Source organism: Trichechus manatus, unplaced genomic scaffold (assembly GCF_000243295.1).
Source record: "Trichechus manatus latirostris isolate Lorelei unplaced genomic scaffold, TriManLat1.0 scaffold00007, whole genome shotgun sequence".
Lineage (NCBI taxonomy): Eukaryota > Metazoa > Chordata > Mammalia > Sirenia > Trichechidae > Trichechus > Trichechus manatus.
The window spans coordinates 16,627,467-16,648,294 of NW_004443943.1; the positions used below are offsets into that span (position 1 = coordinate 16,627,467).

At 38.9% G+C, this 20,828-nt stretch overlaps 1 protein-coding gene across 1 annotated transcript in view; it reads left to right on the forward strand.

Annotated features, from left to right (window-relative positions):
• KIF20B (kinesin family member 20B) overlaps positions 1-11,777 on the forward strand; it is a 98,179-nt gene extending 86,402 nt beyond the window's left edge. The window contains exons 31-34 of the mRNA XM_023739903.1: positions 5,749-5,850; positions 6,390-6,516; positions 10,122-10,264; positions 11,541-11,777. Coding sequence (XP_023595671.1) covers positions 5,749-5,850; positions 6,390-6,516; positions 10,122-10,264; positions 11,541-11,618 — 450 coding nt within the window. The 3' untranslated portion in view covers positions 11,619-11,777. The remainder of the gene's footprint in view (positions 1-5,748; positions 5,851-6,389; positions 6,517-10,121; positions 10,265-11,540) is intronic.
• Positions 11,778-20,828: the final 9,051 nt, after the last annotated feature.

A 20,828-nucleotide genomic window follows, 5' to 3' on the forward strand; every position in this document is an offset into this window, starting at 1 on the left:
TTATTGATTTCTACTTTTATGGCTTTATGGTCAGAAAAGATGCTTTGTAATATTTTGATGCTTTGGATTTTGTTAAGGCCTGCTTTATGGTCTAATATGTGGTCTATTCTGGAGAATGTTCCATGTGCAATGGAAAAGAAAGTATACTCGGCTGCTGTTGGGTAAACTGTTCGATATATGTCTATGAGATCAAGTTGGTTGATTGTAGCACTTAGGTCTTCCGTGTCTTTGTTGAGCTTCTTTCTGGATGTTCTGTCCTTCACTGAAAGTCGTCTGTTGAAGTCTCCTACTACTATTGTGGAGCTGTGTCTCTCTCTTTTCAGTGTTGTTAGGGTTTGTTTTATGTATTTTGGAGCCCTTGTGTTGGGTGTGTAAATATTTATTATAGTTATGTCCTCCTGGTGTATTGACCTGTTAATCATTATATAGTGTCCTTCCTGATCCTTCGTAGTGGATTTTTTACTTTAAAGTCTATTTTATCAGAGATTGATATTGCTACTCCTGCTCTTTTTTGAGTCTTGTTTGCTTGATGTATTTTTTTTCATCCTTTGAGTTTAGTTTGTTTGTGTCTTTAAAGTGTGTCTCTTGTAGGCAGCATATAGACGGATGGTGTTTTTTTTAATCCAATCTGCCTCTCTCTCTCTCTCTTTATCGGTGCATTTAGTCCATTTACATTCAGCATAATTATTGGTAGGTATGAGTTTAGTGCGGTCATTTTGATGTCTTTATTTTGTGTGTTCACAGTTTCTTTGTTCCACTTAATTTTCTGGGCTGAGTCGTTTTTCTTTATGCGTTTTCTTTTCATCTTTTTCATTGTTGATTTTGTGTTTGCTGAGTCTTTATATTTTTTTAGTTTTTTATTTTGACTTGTTGGATTGTTAGTTTCCTTTGTGGTTACCTTAATATTTTCTCCTGTTTTTCTAAGTTTATACCAGTCTTTTATTTCTTTGTATTGCCTTGACTTCATCTCCATATGAAAAATCTCTATCTACATTTTTTAAGTCCCTCTTTTTTGTTTTACATATTGACATCTTTTCCTTGTTTTCAGTGTTTTAGCTTTGATTTACTTTTGTGAGTTCCCTATCTGGGTTGATATCTGGTTGCTCTGTCCCGTGTTCTAGTCTTGGGTTGTTATCTGATGTTACTGATTTTCTAACCGGAGGACTCCCTTTAGTATTTCTTGTAATTTTGGTTTGGTTTTTGCAAATTCCCTGAACTTCTGTTTATCTGGAAATGCCCTAATTTTGCCATCACATTGAGAGACAGTTTTGCCAGATATATAATTCTTGGCTGGCAATTTTTTTCCTTCAAGGCTTTCTATATGTCATCCCATTACCTTCTTGCCTGCATGGTTTCTGCTGAGTAGTCCGAGCTTATTCTAACTGACTCTCCTTTGTAGATGACTTTTCGTTTATCCCTAGCTGCTCTTAAAATTCTCTCTTTATCTTTGGTTTTGGCAGGTTTGATTATAATATGTCTTGGTGACTTTCTTTTGGCATCTACCTTATGTGGGGTTCAATGAGCATCTTGGATAGATATCTTCTCATCTTTCAGGATATCAGGGAAGTTTTCTGCCAACATATTTTCAGCAATTCTCTCTGTATTTTCTGTTAACCCCCCCGCCCCGTTCTTGTACTCCAGTTACTCGTAGGTTATTTCTCTTGATAGAGTCTCGCATAATTCTTAGGGTTCTTCATTTTTTTTTTAATCCTTGTATCTGATTTTTCCTCAAATAAGTTGGTGTTAAGTGCTTTATCTTCAGTATCACTAATTCTGACTTCCATTGCCTCAGTTTTGCTCCTATGACTATTTAGTTGTCTAATTCTGAAATTTTATTGTTAATCTTCTGGATTTCTGATTGCTGTCTCTGCAGGGATTCTTGCAGCCTGTTAAATTTGTCATTATGCTCTTCTTTAATATTTTTAATTTCCTCTCTTGCGTGTTCTGCATTTTCCTTAATTTCCTGAAGAGTTCTGTAAGTTAAGCTTTCGTATTCTGCCTCCGGTAATTCTAAGAAATTTTCTTCCTCTGGAAAATTTCTAGATTTTTTATTTTAGGAGTTTGCTGAAATCATCATGGGTTACCTGTTTATGTAATTTGATATTGACTGTTGTCTCTGAGCCATCAATGTTATTATATTCATTTATTTTGTTTGCTTACTGTGTGCTAGGTGCTTGTTTTGTTTTGATTTGCCCAAATAGGCTGCTCATATGAGCTGGTTTGATTACTGGCACCTTTGAAGCTCTAATGTCCTGTCACCAGGTGGTTAGATCGGTTACTAGGTATGTGAGCTCAGGAGTCCACTGACTTCTCCTGTATGGATCCAGCTCAGGTGCCCAGGTAGGTAACCACCAAGTGTGTGGTGTAGGCTCTCACTCACAGTCCTAGAAAGGCATGGGTGGTTGGTGTAGGCACAGGCATCTGGCTGCAGCAGGGGGACACACTCTGAGCAAGGTACGGGGCTGATGGCCTCCCCTGAGTGTCCAAGAAGAAGGCGTGTCCCTCTTACCTAGGGCATGTAGGTGGGTGGGTTTTGCAGCCAGAGTATTAGCAACCTAATGCTGTTGGCTGTAAGGACTGGGGGGCCACCTCTTATACATGGGCCCCTATCACAGGTGGCTAGGTGGAGTGGGTAGAGCCACCAGTCCTCAGGCCCCTGATGTGGGTAGGTGAAGACCCTGCTTAATGGGCAGAGCAGTGTCAAATGTCAAGAACCTGCCGCTTCACAGCTGAAACTGTTCAAGTCAGACTTCAGTATATACCCTGTTGTACTGCGGTAATGAGGGTGTACACTGTTGAAATGGGTCCACACAAGTCTCTGTGGGGGGAAAGGCACTCACAGTCTGTGGATCCCTTATGCCTGTGCCTAGGCAAAGGAGCTGTGCCTACCCTGGGTTCCTGGCTTAGGGTAGCTGGCAGTTTTTTTTTTCTTGTGTTTGTTAATTTGTTCACTCTCCAAGGTGGGAGAATGGCTTCGGGCGTGTGACGGATCCTAGTTCCAGCCCAGGGGACTCAGCAGTTGCTGATGCCGGTCTGGGACACAATGCAGAGCCGGGAGCGGGGAGGTAAATGGGTGAGAGGTTTTTCCCTAAGGCGGGTGTTTTTGATCTGCGCAGTAAGCCGTACGCAAGTAGTTGGCTTTTGTCGATCCACTGCTGCTTTTCACTGGTTCTGGGCGGCTGTGTAGTCTCTCTGGCGCTGGGTCTCTCCGGTGCAGAAAACGTGCCTCCCAAGGACCACTGCTTAACATCCTCACGGCTCAACCATGAGCTGATCCGTCCTCATGGTTTCAGGCTCTCACTGGGTCAGGACTGGCAACTCCTCGCTGTTTCCAAATGGTGTCTCTCTCCCCCTGCCACTCAGTCTGGTTCCTCACCTCTCTTTGATGTTCAGGGTTCCCAGATTGCCATATATAATCAGCTCACTTGTGTTTTCGGGTCTTTTTTGTTAGAGGGTCCACCGGTAGTGTCTAACTACTCTGCCATTGTGGCCCTGCCTGACTTACGATAATTTTTGAAAGTGAAAGGCTTGATGAGATTTAAATGTAAAAGTAATATAAAGTTGAAGAAAGTCAATAGAAAAAAAAAATTTAGATGAAAATATCTAAACATTATGATTAACCATTTGTTTTAAAGAGCTTTAGGTATATAATTTTTTTTAAAAATTTTATTTGGCTTTAGGTGAAAGTTTATAGCACAAATTAATTACTCATTCAACAATTTATACACAAATTGTTTTGTGACATTGGTTGCAATCTCTGCAATGTGACAGCACTTTCCCCCTTTCCACCCAGGTTCCCCATGTCCATTCGTCCAGTTTTCCTGCCCCTTTCTTGCTTTTAGGTAGGAATTGCCCAGTTGGTCTCATATATTTGATTAACTAAGAAGCACGTTCCTCATGTGTGTTACAGTTTGTTTTATAGGCATGTCTAATATTTTTCTGAAAAGGGGTTCGGGAGTGGCTTCAGTTTTGAGTTATCAAGGTGTCCGGGAGGTCATGGTCTTGGGGGTTCCCCCACTCTCTGTTAGACTAGTAAGTCTGGTGTTTTTTTGTGAGTTTGAATTGTCAGTACTAAACAGATCAGAAGCTGCCACCGCCCCCTGAAAATTGGCATTACCTATTTTACTGCAAGATTTGGTGATTCACCCAGCTGCACACAAAGTCAGACTGCAACAGCAAAACGTTGCATTTGGTTTTTCAGAGTCTCAGTCAGAAAGTTCGAAATCCTTGTAGCATCCACCACCAATGTACACGAAACCTAGGTTAACAAATTTTATAAGCCTATGTCCCAGAGCAATACATCTGCAAGACACAGGAAAATTAAAAAATGTTTCCTGGAGTGCAAATAGAAAATGAATTGAACTGCATCAACCAGTAGATGGCAGCAAAGGCATAAAAAAACATTTGTAGAGACAAACAGGAAAGGAAAAGGTTTGCGTGGGGAGTTACACCTTTCTTGCGTTAGATGGTGCACTTGTCACGCCAAAATTTCTACAAAGTGTTCAGACCGTGAACAGGATCAAAAGACTGAAAGCTCACTGAGAACTTCAGCACTTTCAGGGTCTGAGAGGGGGAAAAAAACCTATCAGGGGCTTTGCTGTGGGGTTGGGATGGGCTTGCAACCTATGCCCTTTGTTTTTGTGGCCTGTAAGACCTGAAAGGACCTCAGTAGATAGTGTTCAAGCTGCGACTTAGAAATAGGCAAAGCAGAAAACCAAAGATGACCATGACTACTCTTAGCAAGATACAGCCAGTAGGTAGCAGCCTTGTAACACTCAAACCACAGTTGAAAATATAAACCTCCCACAAACTTGTTCAGCCGTGAACAAGAAAATAAAAGTTGAGAAGACTTCGATAAATCCTAGAGAACCAAGTCGAAATGTTTCGAGGTTTGATTCAGGAGCACTCACCTCTGGATAGTTCCTGAGGAGTCCAAGAAGCGGGAGGGCACAAGGGACCCTTTGTCGGTGCCTGATTGCGGTTTTTCAGCCCCTCAGCGTCCTGCCAGGGAGAAATGGCTCCAAATCCTGCTGACTAATGTCAAATGTTGTAGACGAAAGACTCTCCAGCTCTGTTGAAATAAAATTAAATAGATTTACTGAAGCCAATATGTCATTCGAATGGGAGAACTTGAGCGCCTCAGGGCCTGAGGCTCACAAAGGGGGCCGGGGGGTGGGGTCGCAAATCACAAACGATTATAGTGTCGTAGGAGGAACTACAAACACAGTATTCTGTTTTACACTGATTGAGGTCAGTCAAAGATGGGACAAAGCAAAGTGTGATTTTTAATATTATTGGTTACATTAATACAACTAGAATACATTGATTGCAAGGTATGTGGTTGCAGAGGGGGTCTCATGACTGTCACAAACAGTGGGATGACTATGGCAGGATGGATACTGTCAGGAACAGGTTGTTAAACATTACCTCACTCAGAGCATAAGATCTCCTGGGAAGATCTAACACAAAGAGTTTTGATAAGGTTTGATTAGAGATTTATAGTGTTAGTCTAACCACAGAGAGAATGTCCTTGGTGATAGGTCTGGTTCCTAAGCGACGGTTTGAATTTACATGAAAGTTTACCCTGAGCCTTAGCATTAGTTCAGCCATTTTCCTTTGGGTCAGATGCCTCTTTTGATTTTTATGTCCCATATCAGTAATAATATAGCCTTCACAGAATTTTTTTTATGTCTAGAAAAATGAAATATAGTCAAGAAATTAACCAGAGCTGAAATTCATTTTTTTAAGGACTTGGTAAAGTGTGAAAATAAGAAGAACACTACACCCAGAAGTAATTTGAAGTTCCCTGTTTCAGAACATAGGAATTCTTCTGTCAAAAAGGAGCAAAAGGTTTGTCTTTTTCTTTGTCCCAAATTGACTATTTTCATAACACATTTATAAAGTAAAAGATGAAAACACAGATATCAAATTCTCATTAGTAATTATCCAGAAATCCAGTTTTGTCCAATTATAACTCATTTATCATCCATATCCTATATATATAATTCGGTTTGGAATATAACTTTCAACATTTGTGCAGTAGCTGGCACTTTTTCTTGTGTTAACTTCTGACTTAACACTCGCCTGCCACGCTCATTCTGCCATTATCTGGCCCTTTCATCCTTCTCATATATGTAATTTCAAGTTCCATCTCTGAGAATTTATAACCTGACTCTGGCTTTTTAAGTTCTACTTTTTAATTACGTTATTATTGTAGATAAAACATAAAAACTTTAAAATTTTGACTGTTTCTGCTAAATCTTCTAACACAGCTGTAGTTATTTCCTTCTAACAATTCCTCATTAATAATAACAAAAAAAAATATGTGTTTATTAGGTTTCTATGTATCTATCAGCTAAGAAAATTTTTTTTTTTTTTTTTTTTTTAAGAAAACGTATTCTTTACGGAGTCAGGCATCCACAATTAGTGTAAACTTGGCCACTAAGAAAAAAGAAGGAACACTGCAAAAATTTGGAGACTTCTTACAACAATCTCCAACAATTCTTCAATCAAAAGGTTTGCACAGAATTAATTAAATGACCTTTTTTGTTACATGCAGGGTATTTTCTAATATTTGATTGGTGTATAAACTCAACAACAGTTTAATACAATGAATATTATACTACCTGTGCTAGATACTATAGAAGGAAACAGATGAAAGGATGATACACCTTATGTGTTCACTATGTAGTGGAGTAGAAAGACCTATATTTAAGTAATCGATCCGGGGAAGGCTAGAGGTATAAGCAAAGTGCTAAGGTAGCAGTGGAGGGCAAAGAACTATTCTGATTAGTGGGCTTTGGGAAGATTTTATGGAGGAGATGAGATTTAACCTGGATATTGAAAGGACTGACATGATCATAACAGATAGGAGGAAGGTTGTTGTAGGCACCTTCTGCCCCAAATAATTATACCCTCTAGAGATATTCATTGTTAGAATGATGGTATATATCCTTCTCATGTTTTTTTAATATGTCAAAAACATATTTCCATAAACATCTATTGAATTTAGTTGCAAAAATAGTATGCTTGGTACTTTTTTACTTTATAATGTAGACATTAATGTATGTGTGAGCATGTGTATAATATTTATATACATATGCACTTGTGTGTGTACATGCATATCTACCAAGGTAACTGTTTTAACACAGGTATAATAGTACCTGGAAAGTGTAGGGTATATTCAGGTAAGTCCATGTAGTAATCTGTGTCTACATATAGAATGTGGAGGGACTTTACTGGGGAGTAGAGATTACCTGAGTGGCAGCAGTAAGATGAATTGGAGACTAGAGGTAAGGAGAATGGGGAGAGAAAGGGACTAGAAATAGGGGACAATTGAACTGAGTGAAAATTTACCACAGAGGTTCCCAAACTTTCTTGGTTCACAGTGTCTTTAATGTCTCAGCATTTCTTTTCATTGTGTTTTTGGGCCAAAGGAAACACCTAATAGTACCATCTATTAGGTACTTAAGGCCAAATAATCACTGAAAATTCAGTTCATGAAAACCCAGTTTGCAAAGATCTCATCATCAAAAGGAGTGTAATGTGATTTCATTTTGAGACTATAAACTACCTTGAGCTGTTGAGGATCACTGTTTTCCTTGAAAATTTAAAATATTCCAAAGTGCTCCAGTGAGTTTATTGTGTCATGCCTCAGTATAGTTGGGAGACTTTGTGCCTACTAGACCCATTTGTCTATTTTTTAAAAAATATACTTTATACACGCACGCACACACACACACGGAGCCCTGGTAGGGTAGTGGTTAAGAGCTCAGCTGCCAACCAAAAAGATCAGCAATTGGAATCCACCAGCCGTGTCTTGGAAACCCTATGGGGCAGTTCTACTCTGTCCTATAGGGTTGCTGTGAGTCGGAACTGACTCAACGGCACCAGGTTTGGTTTTGTTTTTTATATATATATATATGTATATATATAAAGTGTATATCTTTTATGCATATATTTAAAGTTTGTATTCTATATATAAAGTATGCATATTATATATATATAAAGCGTATATATATATATATAGTTTATACAAGCATAGAAAATATCTGGAAGGGCAAACAGCAACTGTTAAGTCTAAATTTGAAGAGGAGGGACTTTTATTTTATATTATGTATTTTATTTAAGTTATATTGGCTATCACTTTTATATTGAAAAGAAATATGTTTTCAAGGAGAAGGACATACCAGTAAGATAATGATTACCTTACTTGATTGGCTTAGTTTCTTAACAGCTTCCCAACTTATAAACTGGCATGGATTTTTTTTTAAACATTTCTAAGAATATAAGATATCACTTTTTTAATTTTAAGAATTTTTGGTTTGTAATTACAATACATGTCTGTTGTAGATCATTTGAAAGAGTAAGGAAAAAGGAAGAAAACAGATTAGTTCTCAAAATTCTTCTCTTCTGATAAGTACTATTAATACATTACTTAGTGTCACTGGTCTCCCAGCTTTCCATTCTTGCCCATCTTCTATCCATTCAGTACATGGCAGCCAGAGTGATCTTTTCAAATGCAAATCAAATTATAACCTGATTTCTGACTTTCTCACCAACCTTACCTCCTGTTGTTCTATGGTTGATGGCTAGCCAGCTTCAATGTTTCTGGGTTCTTGACAATTCCTAGAATATGCCGGATTCTTTCTTGCTTTGAGGTCATTGCACTTTTGCTTTCTTTTACCTAGAACACACCCTGACTTTTCACATGGCTGCTCCCTTCTTATCCTTCAGCTCTCATTGCGGATGCTGCTTTATCAGAGATGCCTTCCCTCACCACCCCATCACTAGCTCTCATTCCAGCTCCCCTTAATCTTTATTACTCCATGCTGATATTTTGCTTCTTAGCACTCATTCAAACTGCAATTATTTGTTTTTGTTTTTTTATTATTTAGCTTTTCCACTAGAATGTAAGCTCTGCAAGGGCAAATTGTCTCTTATTTGCATCCTTTGCTTAGTATAGTGGCTGGTACGTACCTAAATAAATAAATAAATCCACTGCCATCAAGTTGATTCTGACTCATAGTGACTCTCTAGGACAGAGTAGAACTGCCCTATAGGGTTTCCCAGTCTGTAAATCTTTATGGAAGCAAATTACCACGTCTTTCTCTCATGGAGCGGCTTGTTGGGTTTAAACTGGAAAACTTTTTGGTTGGCAGTCGAGTGGTTTAACCATTGCTCCACCAGGGCTCCCTGGCTAGTTCATAGAGACTCTCAATTTAACATATTTCCTTAAATTGTTTTTCTTTCTCTATTTTTAAAAAATATTGTTGATATCACATATATTTGGATTTTCTCTCCATGAATTTTGCCAGATGGAAATATGTTCTCTATTTAAGGCCACATGTGTCCATTAAAAAAAGAAAAGTGAAAAGTAGGAAATTAAAAAATTTTTGTTGTTCCACTTCCCAGGAACAATCATCTGTTAACAGTTTGGTTTCTATTCTTTCGTGTGTGTATATTAAATATAAGTAAAACGCATTGCCATCAGGTTGATTCTGATTCATCTTGACCCTATAGGACAGAGTAGAACTGCCCCATATGGTTTCCAAGGAGCAGCTGGTGGATTCGAACTGCTAACCTTTTGGTTAGCAGCAGACCGCATAACCGCTGCGCCACCAGGACTCCAATATAAATAAAGGGTTTACAGTGTGCAGACTGCTTTCACTTAATGTTCATTTTGTACATCTTTACATATATCAGTCTTTAACTAAATCTACTACCTTATTATTTTTAAGATTTATTTTTATTTTTAATGCTGTATAGTCTAGTATGTGTGTATCCTTTTGTTTAACATAGCGTAAACCTCTTCCAAGTTATTAAAAACTCCAGAGTTTTACTGGTTATCCTATAACTTACCTAACTTTCCATTATGTTAAGTAAGCATCAATCAAAAGATATTTTATTTACTTGATTTTGTTTGTTTGATCATTATTTCATGCATTTATTAGGCACTTTATTTTTTCTTTGTGAATTTTCTATGCATGTCCTTTGACCATTTATATACTGCAGTGTTTTTTCTTATTTGTATATGTTCTTTCCTTTTTAAGGATTTCAGATCTTTGTAGCTAGGAAATTATTTTTTATTTGAGGAGTTAATTAACAAACTTTTTTCATAGCAAAGAAGCTAATTGAAACAATAAGCACTTCAAAGCCGGTAAATATGAATGCAAGCAAAGAAAATGCATCTCGACCAAAACGAGCCAAACGGAAATTATACACAAATGAAATTTCGTCTCCTATTGATATATCTGGCCAAGTGGTAAGCTAGTGTTTCATTTTTGATAAATATAAAATTCTTCATGTTCTTTTTAATCCTGAAGTGTTCATTATAATTTTAATTTCATAATGGTTTGAATTTCTACTCTTTAGATTGGATTTCTTAAAGCAAATGCTTTAAATGTTATACTTTTGGTCTCAGATGTGCTAAATTTATAGTAAGAGAAATACTGCATTAATGTATAAAAGTGTTATACCATTTGCATTTGAAAATGCATCAGAGGAATTTTAATTCCATCAGTAGAATTAACCACTGTTTATTTATTTGCATGTAACATGTATTTTTCTTGTAATCTTTATCACAAGAGTTACACCTATCTGTCCTAAAATGTACATGGTAAAAATATAGAATTGACATTCAGTCATTTCCTCCCACCTTTCTCTAATCCTTCCAGGTTCTATTAAGAAAAAAATGTTATCATCCTGACTCTGTGACTCGTTCTCACTCATACCAGGCTGTTCTATTACAGGGCAAGTTCTAATTATCTATCATGTTCGCATTTGCTTAATGTGTAAAAGTGAAGATAGAAAAATAATGAAAGGAGAAACCTTCTACAAGAAGTGGCAAGAAAAATCAGGACAGACCTTTTGCAATAGTAGCTATTAGACACTTGGAGGCAGGTGGTAAAGAATTAGGACTAGTTAGGAAATGTTCTTGTATAACTTGTTCAGTTGGTCATTTTCCACTATCTATCTGATTAGTGTATGATATCTTCCCTTGGCTGAATATTACTTCCTTTCTTAATTGCAGTGTAATGCACTTTCTACCTTCTAAGTTTATTAACTTGTTGCTGTGGAAGGTTATTTTAAAAATATTATTTGAATATTTGTCTTGTATTCAAATATTTCAATAATTATTTCAAGTATAAAAACCAAACTCATTGCCGTCAAGTTGATTCCCAATCATAGCGACCCTATGTGGACAGAGTAGAACTGCCTCATAGGGTTTCCAGGGCTATAAATCTTTATGGAAGCAGGCTGCCACATCTTTCTCCCGCAGAGCAGCTGGTGGGTTTGAACCGCCAACCTTTCAGTTAGCAGCTGAGCATTTAACCACTATACCACCAGGGTTCCTTGTTATTTCTGTAGGTATGCATTTTAAGGATGACGTTATACCTGCAGTCTAAGATGACAAAAAGTATTATAGTGTATCTATTATTTCAGTTACTAAGCACATGAACACATCATTTATTATAAAAAAGCTTTCATTTATGTTTTCAGTTATAATTTTTTAATAATTGTGAAATTGTAAATTTCAGATACTGATGGACCAGAAAGTAAAGGAAAGTGATCACCAGATTCTCAAACGACGACTTCGAACAAAAACGGCTAAATAAATCCTTTGTGGAGAATGTTTTAATATAGATTTTATTTCCATAATCATAGTAACTTACATCCTTACCTTTTTAAGATGCTTGTATATATTATGATGAACTAAATCACTCTGTATATCAATTGCTGTTTTATACATGTTGTAATTTTACTTCAATAAAGAATGTAAGTCAGTAATCAATTTCCTTGTATACTTTTATGAGGCTTTGAAGAATAACTTATTTTCAAATTGCATGTATTTTCCTGTTTTCCAAGGCATGGGACCATTCAGGATGCTAAGAAAGATGCTGTTATTTTTCTGTGCATGGATTTTACAGGTCAGATATTTGGTTTACTTATACTTAACAGTATCTTAGCGATTGTTTTTACTCTATTAGGTTGTACAACTGATTTCACATCTGTTTGAATTATAACTAGAATCCATAGCACTGGATCCAAGAAGTGCAACACAAAACAGGACAGAAAATGAAGGGAATCCCTGGATGATTATAAAAGGAGATTCCAAGATGACAGTTGTGCAGCACATTTAGGTAGTGTACTTGAATCAGGGGCACAGAGGTCTCTGGAAGAAATGCCTCCAAGATCAAATTGATTAAATGTTTGATGTGTAAAAAATTGGAAGATTTAGACATTGACTGTTGGGTATAAATTAGAAAACTAAATGTTATGAATTGAATTGTGTTTCCCCAAAATATGGGTTGTAAATCCTTATTTTCCATTTGGAAATAGGACTTCCCTTGTTACATAAATGAAACCATATCAGTGTAGGGTGTGTCTTAAGCCAATCACCTTTGAGATATAAAAAGAACAGAGTAGGTACAGAAAAGGAAGCACAAACAAAGGGGAAGATACCCGCCACATGAAGATCACTAAGGAACCCAGGAACAGAAGCTGAAAAGAGACAAGGAACTTTCCCCAGAGTTGTCATAGAAGCCTTCCCTAGAGCCAGCACCCTGAATTTGGACTTCTAGCCTCCTAAACTGTGAGAAAATAAATTTGTTAAAGCTACCCACTTGTGGAATTTCTTTTATACCAGCACCAAGAAACTAAGATACTAAGCAAATGAAAAAAATTTTTTTTAAAGTAGTATAATTCCAAGGAAAACAGAATGTTGTAGAAGTAAATGTAATCTTAATATAATTATTTGGTTTAGCAGGGTATAATATTTCCATCATCATAATGCAAATATTAAATACTGTTGTAACAAAAAAAATTGACATAATTATTTAGAGAAGATTGGAGGAGCATGGGGATACAAGTGGGCAGTGGTGCTGTTTGGTATAAGACCTCATATTCCATAGTGGGAAGTCAGTAGATAATATCTAAAACTGAATAGTACCCAGTATATTTATGTTATTATTTAATGATATGGAGTACATTCCAAGAGAAAAAGCTAAAACAGTGATTGCTCTGAGAAGTGGAAGAAATAGAGAGGGGTCAGAGGATCCCTGTGTTTTTTGTTGTTTGCTGGTTTGTTCGCTTTTTGGTAATAAGACTTACAAAAACAGTATGACATTTTAAGATGATATACTTCAGTAAAAATATAAATTAATAATTAAAATGGTAGTAGTAAAAAATACGATTTCAACCTTGTTTATTTATAGTTCCCAAGCTATCACTTTTTTTGTCAGAAGCAAGAAGAAATTAAACCTGTTTATTAAAAAGTTTATATTTAATGTAATATATAATCTACGAAGCATTCTAAAATTTTAGCATACCAAGTGTTTTGAAGAAGGAATAGTCTGATTATTTGCCCATGTTTTCTACTGGGTGATTAAGTGAATCATACATACACTTGGCAGCTAATTAAGGCATTAAACTGATTCAAACGCATAGCTATCCCACAGAGCAGAGTAGAACTGCCCCCAAAGGTTTGCAAGGCTATAATCTTTACAGAAGCAGGCTGCCACATCTTTTTCCTGCAGAATAGCTGGTGAGTTCGAACCAACAACCCTTTGGTTAGCAGCCAAGCTCTTATTCACAGTGCCACCAGAGCTCCTTAATTAAGGCTCTTCCAAAAAACCAGACCCACTGCAGTCCAGCTGATTTTTACTCATAGCGACCCTAGAGGACAGAGTACAACTGCCTCACAGGGTTTCCAAGGCTACCACATCCTTCTCTTACAGAACAGCTGGTGGGTTCAAACTGCCGACCTTTTGGTTAGCAGCTTTGCCTCCTGGACTCCTTAATTAAGGCATTAGTGGATTAAGATATGTTTAATAAATGGAACATTGTAGAACATTTAAGTATAATTTTATAAGACATCCATGGTGCTATGGATTGCTTTTGTGTGGCCTTTCTCACCAGGGTCTTGTAACTGCCACCCAAGTGATTGAGTGGGACTGTGCAAATAAGGTAATTGTGACCCACCAAGGGGATTGGTCATTTTTGCCATCCCACTAGGCTTAAAAGAGCCAACTTCAGAGCAGGGAGAGGATCCCACCACCACCCAGGAAGAAGAACCAAGAACAGAGTGTACTCTTTGGACCCAGGACCCCTGCTCTGAGAAGCTCCTGGAACCAGGAGACAGACAGCTGTAACACTGAAGATGGCGAGAAGTGATGGCAGAGAAACAGGTAGCAGGAGAAACTGGCAGGAGACGACATGGTGGGCTTCCCCACTCAGGGAGTGAGAAAGCTAAATGCCTTTGGGCAGGAGGCTTACTGGCGGAGTGGGGTGCCTCTGGGCACTTATTGACAGAGCTAAAAGCACTTGCCCAAGCAGGGCAGAGGCCGAGGGGCCAGAGAGGCATGTCTGTGGGCATGGCTGAGATGAGGCTGTCCTGATGAAAGAACTATACTGACTGTTCCTGAGCCTGAATTGTAACCTGTTACTTCCCTAATAAACCCCATAATTGTGAGTATTGTCTGTGAGTTCTGTGTGGCCATTGCAACAAATTATGGAACTCAGCAGAGAAGTAGAGAGTGCCACGGGAGGGACAGTTGTCAGAATTGGTAAAGATGGCAGAGAGAGGAGGCATATCTGACCTCCGCCTCAGGAATCAGCCTTGGGTTGTTGATCTTGATTCTCCTTCCCCCTTGTGAAGTTAGAGGAGGTCAAACACTGCCACTACACAGTTTTTACATCATTTTAAAATAGAAGAATTTTAGAGACTTTTATTTATGGCTGTGGTGGAATAAGTGGTAACAGATTAGCTCTCCTTCCATTTGCATCTATTAAACTGGCCAGATATGAGGCAACCATTTTAAGGTATTGGACAACAGGCAGCAGTAAACTGATCTCTGAGAGAAGGAAAATTCATGAGGTGAGCCCCACAATTGTTCCTGCTGTCTTCCTGTTGACAATTTCCCAACTATAGTAGTGAGCTGGAGCCAAAGCAGAGAATAGAGGTCTGGCTGTGGTATGGAGGCAAAGATTAAAGTTTTGGGCCACTGAAATGGCTGGATTTTATAGGAGGATACTAGAGAGTGGGGAGCTGTGCACAACAGTTACTCAAAGTGTGCCTTGGTTTTCTGCAAATTTTGCATAGGACTGGGCCCATGTGTAAAGTGAGACCTTGTAAGACTTAACCAGAAAGCAGCTGCTAGGGGATTGAGAATGAAACAGATATGCTAGATGTTGAGCATCGCTGGGAGATTTTCAAATTGTGTTCCAGCTAGTGTGGAGAGACCTACTTAGTAATTCAAGGATCCAACTGAGATACCAGAAAGCCCACAACTTATGAATAACAACTACACCATAGAGAAAAGACTAAAGCCTCAACAAGATTCACAAGGGAGATGGAGTTTGGTTGAATTCTGACAAATGGAAAGACTTGGGAAACACTTTGGGCTTTTCACAGCTGTACATGAACAAGGCATAAAACCAAGCCTACACAAGTTGAAAGTAATTGGCCAGTAATCAAAATGCTTTCTAGAAGAAAAATGAACAGTCTTCAAAGGAAAACAACTTCCATGCAGGAGACCCAGATTTGATTCCCAGCCAATGCACCGTAATTGCAGCCACCACCTGTGTATCAGTGACGGCTTGTGTGCTACTATGATGCTGAACAGGTTTCAGTGGAACTTCCAGACTAAGACAGACTAAGAAGAAAGGCCTGGTGATCTACTTCTGAAAAATTAGCCAATGAAAACCCTATGGGTGACAACAGTCTGATTCCATTGTGCATGGGGTTGCCTTGAGTCAGGGGCCGACTCCACAGCAGCTAACAACAACAACATATATTTCTATGCTCATATTAGAGAAGACAAATAGTTTAAAATCAATTATGTATGCTATTTTATGTTAATTCAAAAAAAGGAAAAAAATTTATGCTAACTAAATTTGTGCAAATTACATTCAAAATGAGGAAAAAAAGAATAATGCTTAGACTGGGAATTAGTGAAGTAGAAAACAAGGAAATTAAAAATGGACTAATTGATATTGAAAAATATAAATAAAATTAATAACACTATAGCTAAACTGTTCAGTACGAAAAGACAGAAAACACAAATTACCAATATCAGAAATGAAAGAGGTGTCATACCTAGAGATTTTAAAGGAAAAAAAATTGTAATAATGGAATGTTATAGACAACTATATACTAGTTTGACAGATGAAATAAATTCTTTGAAACAGAGAAATTACTGAAACAGCCATGAAAAGAGGATGGCACATATATGTTCCAGCTACATTTTCCACCTCGGAGGTTTCTTGGCAGGCATTTGAGCCACTGGAATCATGGTGGAAGCTGGTGCAACTGCCTAAAAAACAAGGAAGTTGGCCTGTGCCATATTTGAGTGTTGAGAGCCATTTGTATGAGGGGATGCTTCCTGGAGGAGTGATTGTGTGAAACTTTCATGTCTTTTGGCTTCTGTACAGCAAGATAAGGCTTGTAAGTATGTTTACTGTTTCCTTTGTGTTATTGGAAAGGCACAGTTACCAGCATTTGGAAATATTCAAATAAATGAGTTATTTTTGGAGTGAAAACTGTTTGTGATGCTCTTCCTGGGTCATGGTACCTGTCATGGATTGAACTGTGTCCCCTAGAAATATGTGTATCATTTTGGCTAGGCCATAATTGCCAGTATTGTGTGATTGTCCACCATTTGTCATCTGATGTGATTTTCCTATGTGTTATAAATCCTATCTCTATAATGTTGATGTGATGGGATTAGCAGCAGTTATGTTAATGAGACAGGACTCAATCTACAAGATTGGATTGTATCTTGAGCTAATCTCTTTAGAGATATAAAAGAGAAGCAAGCAGAGACACATGGGGACTTCATATCACCAAGAAAGCAACAGGAGCAGAGAACGTCCTTTGGGCCCAGGGTCCCCGTGCCAGAGAAGCTCCTCAACCAGGAGGAAGATTGATGACAAGGACCTTCCTCCAGAGCCGACAGAGAGAGAAAGCCTTCCCCTGGAGCTGACACCCTGAATATGGACTTCTAGCCTACTAGACTGTGAGAGAATAAACTTCTGTTTGTTAAAGCCATCTGCTTGTGGTATTTCTGTTATAGCAACACTATATGACTAAAACAGTACCAATATGTACCACATGTGTGATGTGCTTCATGGAACATGGGACTGATACAGCCTGCTTGCATTAGTCACTGTGGTAGTTAAGATTGTGTGTCAACTTGGCTGGGCCATGATTCTCAGTGTTTTGGCAGTCGTATAATGTTGTGATCACTTCCCTGTTGAGATTTCATATGTGATCACTACCATGATGGGATCTGCTGTGAGTAGCCAGTCAGTTGAAAGGGAGTTTCCTTGGATGCCTGGCCTGCACCAAATATAAGTGGACATTCTGGCAAGATTGTGGGCTTTTTGATCATTCTGGATCCTGCAGCTGACTTCTGTTCATCTGACCCCTGGTTCTTGGGACTTGAGCTAGCAGCTTACCTGCAGTCTCTCCTGCCGATCTTGGGATTCATCAGTCTTCACAGCCTGTGAGCAAGAGCCCTACTCTCTGACCTGCTGATCTTGGGTTCACTAGCCCCTGCAGCTACATGAATCAGGAGAAACCTCTATCCTGACCCATGGACTCGGGACGTTCCAACCTCTACAACCATGTGAGTCATTTTCTTAGTATAAATCTCTCTATATGTATTTATACGCTTTACTGGTTTTCTTCTCTAGAGAACCCAGCCTAAGACATGTGGTACTGAGAATGGTTCTAGGGAAACAAAATTGTAAGCATGAGTTTTCTGAATTGGTTCTCAAGTCTGGTTAGTCTTAAAGATGTTGATGACTGTGTTTCCAGTAGTAAAGAGGGCACTGCTAATCCATGGCATGAGGTGGCAATACAAATACACAAAATATTACCACCAAAAGATCAGGTATTGGTGAAAGGCGAGGTTCTGAGTGATTGTATGTGTGGTACCTTTTCTACAATTTTGTCAGAATGAAAAGTATACGGAAGCTGGTCGGTTGGTCCTATTTTTGCTAGACAAACTGGTGAAATAGATGCACTCAAGGCTTCAGAGTCAAAGCTCAAATTCTGCATAAACGACCTCAGAATTTCCACTTGTGCTTTGAAAGAAAGCTTTATTTCTTGTAGTAACAGAGCTGATACTGCTGAAAACCAAACCCAGAGTCTGATTGTAAGAGTGGCCGAATTACAATGCCAACTCAACTGCCAACCTCGAGAGATGTCTGAAGTTAAAGTGAGGGCATTGATTGGGAAGAAATGGGATCCTAAAACTTGGGATGGTGACATATGGGCAGATAATCAGGAAGCTGGAGATATTGAGCCACTAAATTCCCTTGAATCACTCCCGCCAACAGAACCAGCCCTGTCACTCCCATCGAAAGAGATTACTCCCTTTCTCTGCTAAACCACCTTGCCCAGTAAAACCATTGTCTCCTCCACTCCCATCTAATGAGATTAGCCCAGCTGCCTCTAAAGAGCCTTTGTATGAGTCTTTGCCTGGGGCATCGCCTGAGGGAGATACTTTACAAGACAATGCTGAATGTTCCCAAAACACTTCCCCACTACCAATTTTGGCTTCTAGACCTATAACTAGACTTAAGTACCAGTGAGCCCCAAAAGGTGAAATACAAAGTTTGACCCAGGAGTTGGTACGCTACACCCCAAAAGAACTGCTTGACTTTCCTAATATGTACAAGCAGAAACCTGGGGAATATGTGTGGGAATGGCTGTTAAGGGTGTGGGATAATGGTGCAAGGAACATAAAGATGGATCAGTTGATACGGGTCCACTTATTGATTATTGATTATTATTGATATGGGTCCACTAAGCACAGATTCTTCAGTCAATGTTTCAGCTCAAGAAGTTAGGAAAGGATCTAATAGTTTATTTGGTTGGGTTGCTGAAGCATGGATTACACTGTGGCCTACACTAAATCAAGTTGAAGGACCAGACCTGCCTTGGTATAGTGTAGAGGAAGCTATCCAAAATCTTAGGGAAATTGGCATGCTAGAATGGATTTATCAGGTTAGACCTACAGACCCACAGATGGAGTGCCCAGAGGACACACCTTTTACCACAATGGTGAACAAATTTGTGAAGGAAGCCCCAGCATCCTTGAAGACTGCTGCGATTGCTATTTTATGTAAATCAGATTTGACAGTGGGAACTTCCCTAACTGAATTAAGACACCTAACTACAATGGGGCTGATCGGACTCCGTGGTAGTAGGGGCCAAGTGGCTGCACTCAATCAACAAAGACAAGGTGGATGTGGTTAAAGTAATGGACAGAGGAGTCAAAGCAGTAATCAGAATAGTCTAACTCATATGGACTTATGGCATTGGCTACTTAGCCATGGTGTCTCTAGGAGTGAAATAGATAGGAAATCAACTAAATATTTACTTGATCTGTACAAATAGATGAATTCCAGGTCAGGTGAACAGCAGTCTAACTTGAATTGCCAGAATAGAGAGTCACGGTCCCTCAGTCAATTCCCAGACTTGAGAGTTTAAAGATCCACAACCCCTTGAATGAAAGGGAGGCTAGGTCCCCTTGAGGAAGGATTCCAATATACTGCCAAAAATTTATACTGTTAATGTCTCTCCCAGCCTTCCCCAAAGGGATCTACGGCTTTTTACAAGAGTGACTGTTCACTGGGGAAAAGGAAATAATCAGTTTTGGGGGATTACGGCATACTGGCTCTGAAATGACACTAATTCCAGGAGACCCAAAATGTCACTGTGGTCCACCAGTCAGAGTAGGGCAGATGGGGGTTGGGTTATTAATGGAGTCTTGGCTTGTGTCCGTCTCACAGTAAGTCCAGTGGGTCCCCGAATCCATCCTGTAGTGATTTCCCCAGTTCCAGAATGCATAATTGGAATAGATATCCTCAGCAACTGGAAGAACCCCCACATTGAATCCCTGAGAAATGGAGTAAGGGCTATTATGGTAGGAAAAGCCAAGTGGAAGCCATTAGAATTGCCCCTAACTAGGAAAATGGTAAACCAAGCAATACCACATTCCTGGAGGGATTGCAGAGATTACTGCCACCACCAAGGACTTGAAGGATGCCAGGGTGGTGATTCCCACCACATCCCCATTCAACTCACCTATTTAGCCTGTGCAAAAAATGGATGGATCCTGGAGAATGACAGTAGATTATAAAAAACTTAACCAGGTGGTGACTCCAATTACTTCTGCTGTTCCAGATGTAGTTTCATTGCTCGAGCAAATTAAAAAATCTCCTGGTACCTGGTATGCAGCTATTGATCTGGCTAATGCCTTTTTATCCATATCTGTCTGGAAAGACCATCAGAAACAATTTGCATTCAGCTGGCAAGGCCAGCAATACACCTTGAGTTGCCTACCTCAGGGCTACATCGACTCCCCATTCCTATGTCATGAATCAGTTCTCAGGGAACTTGGTCACCTTTCTCTTCCACAAGATGTCACACTGGTCCATTACATTGATGACATTATGCTGATTGGACCTAGTAAGGAATAAGTGTCAATGACTCTGGACTTATTGGTAAAACATTTGTGTGCTAGAGGGTGGGAAATTAATTCCACAAAAATTCAGGTGCCTTCCACTTCAGTGAAATTTCTAGGGGTCCAATGGTGTGGGGCATGTCGAGATATTCCTTCTAAAGTGAAGAATAAGTTATTGTATCTGGCTCCTCTACAACTAAAAGGAAGCACAGCACCTAGTGGGACTCTTTGGATTCTGGAGGCAATATATTCCTCATTTGTGTGTGCTACTCTGGCCTATTCATCAAGTGACTTGAAAAGCTGCTAGTTCTGAGTGGGGCCCAGAAAAACAGAAGTCTCTGCAACAAGTTC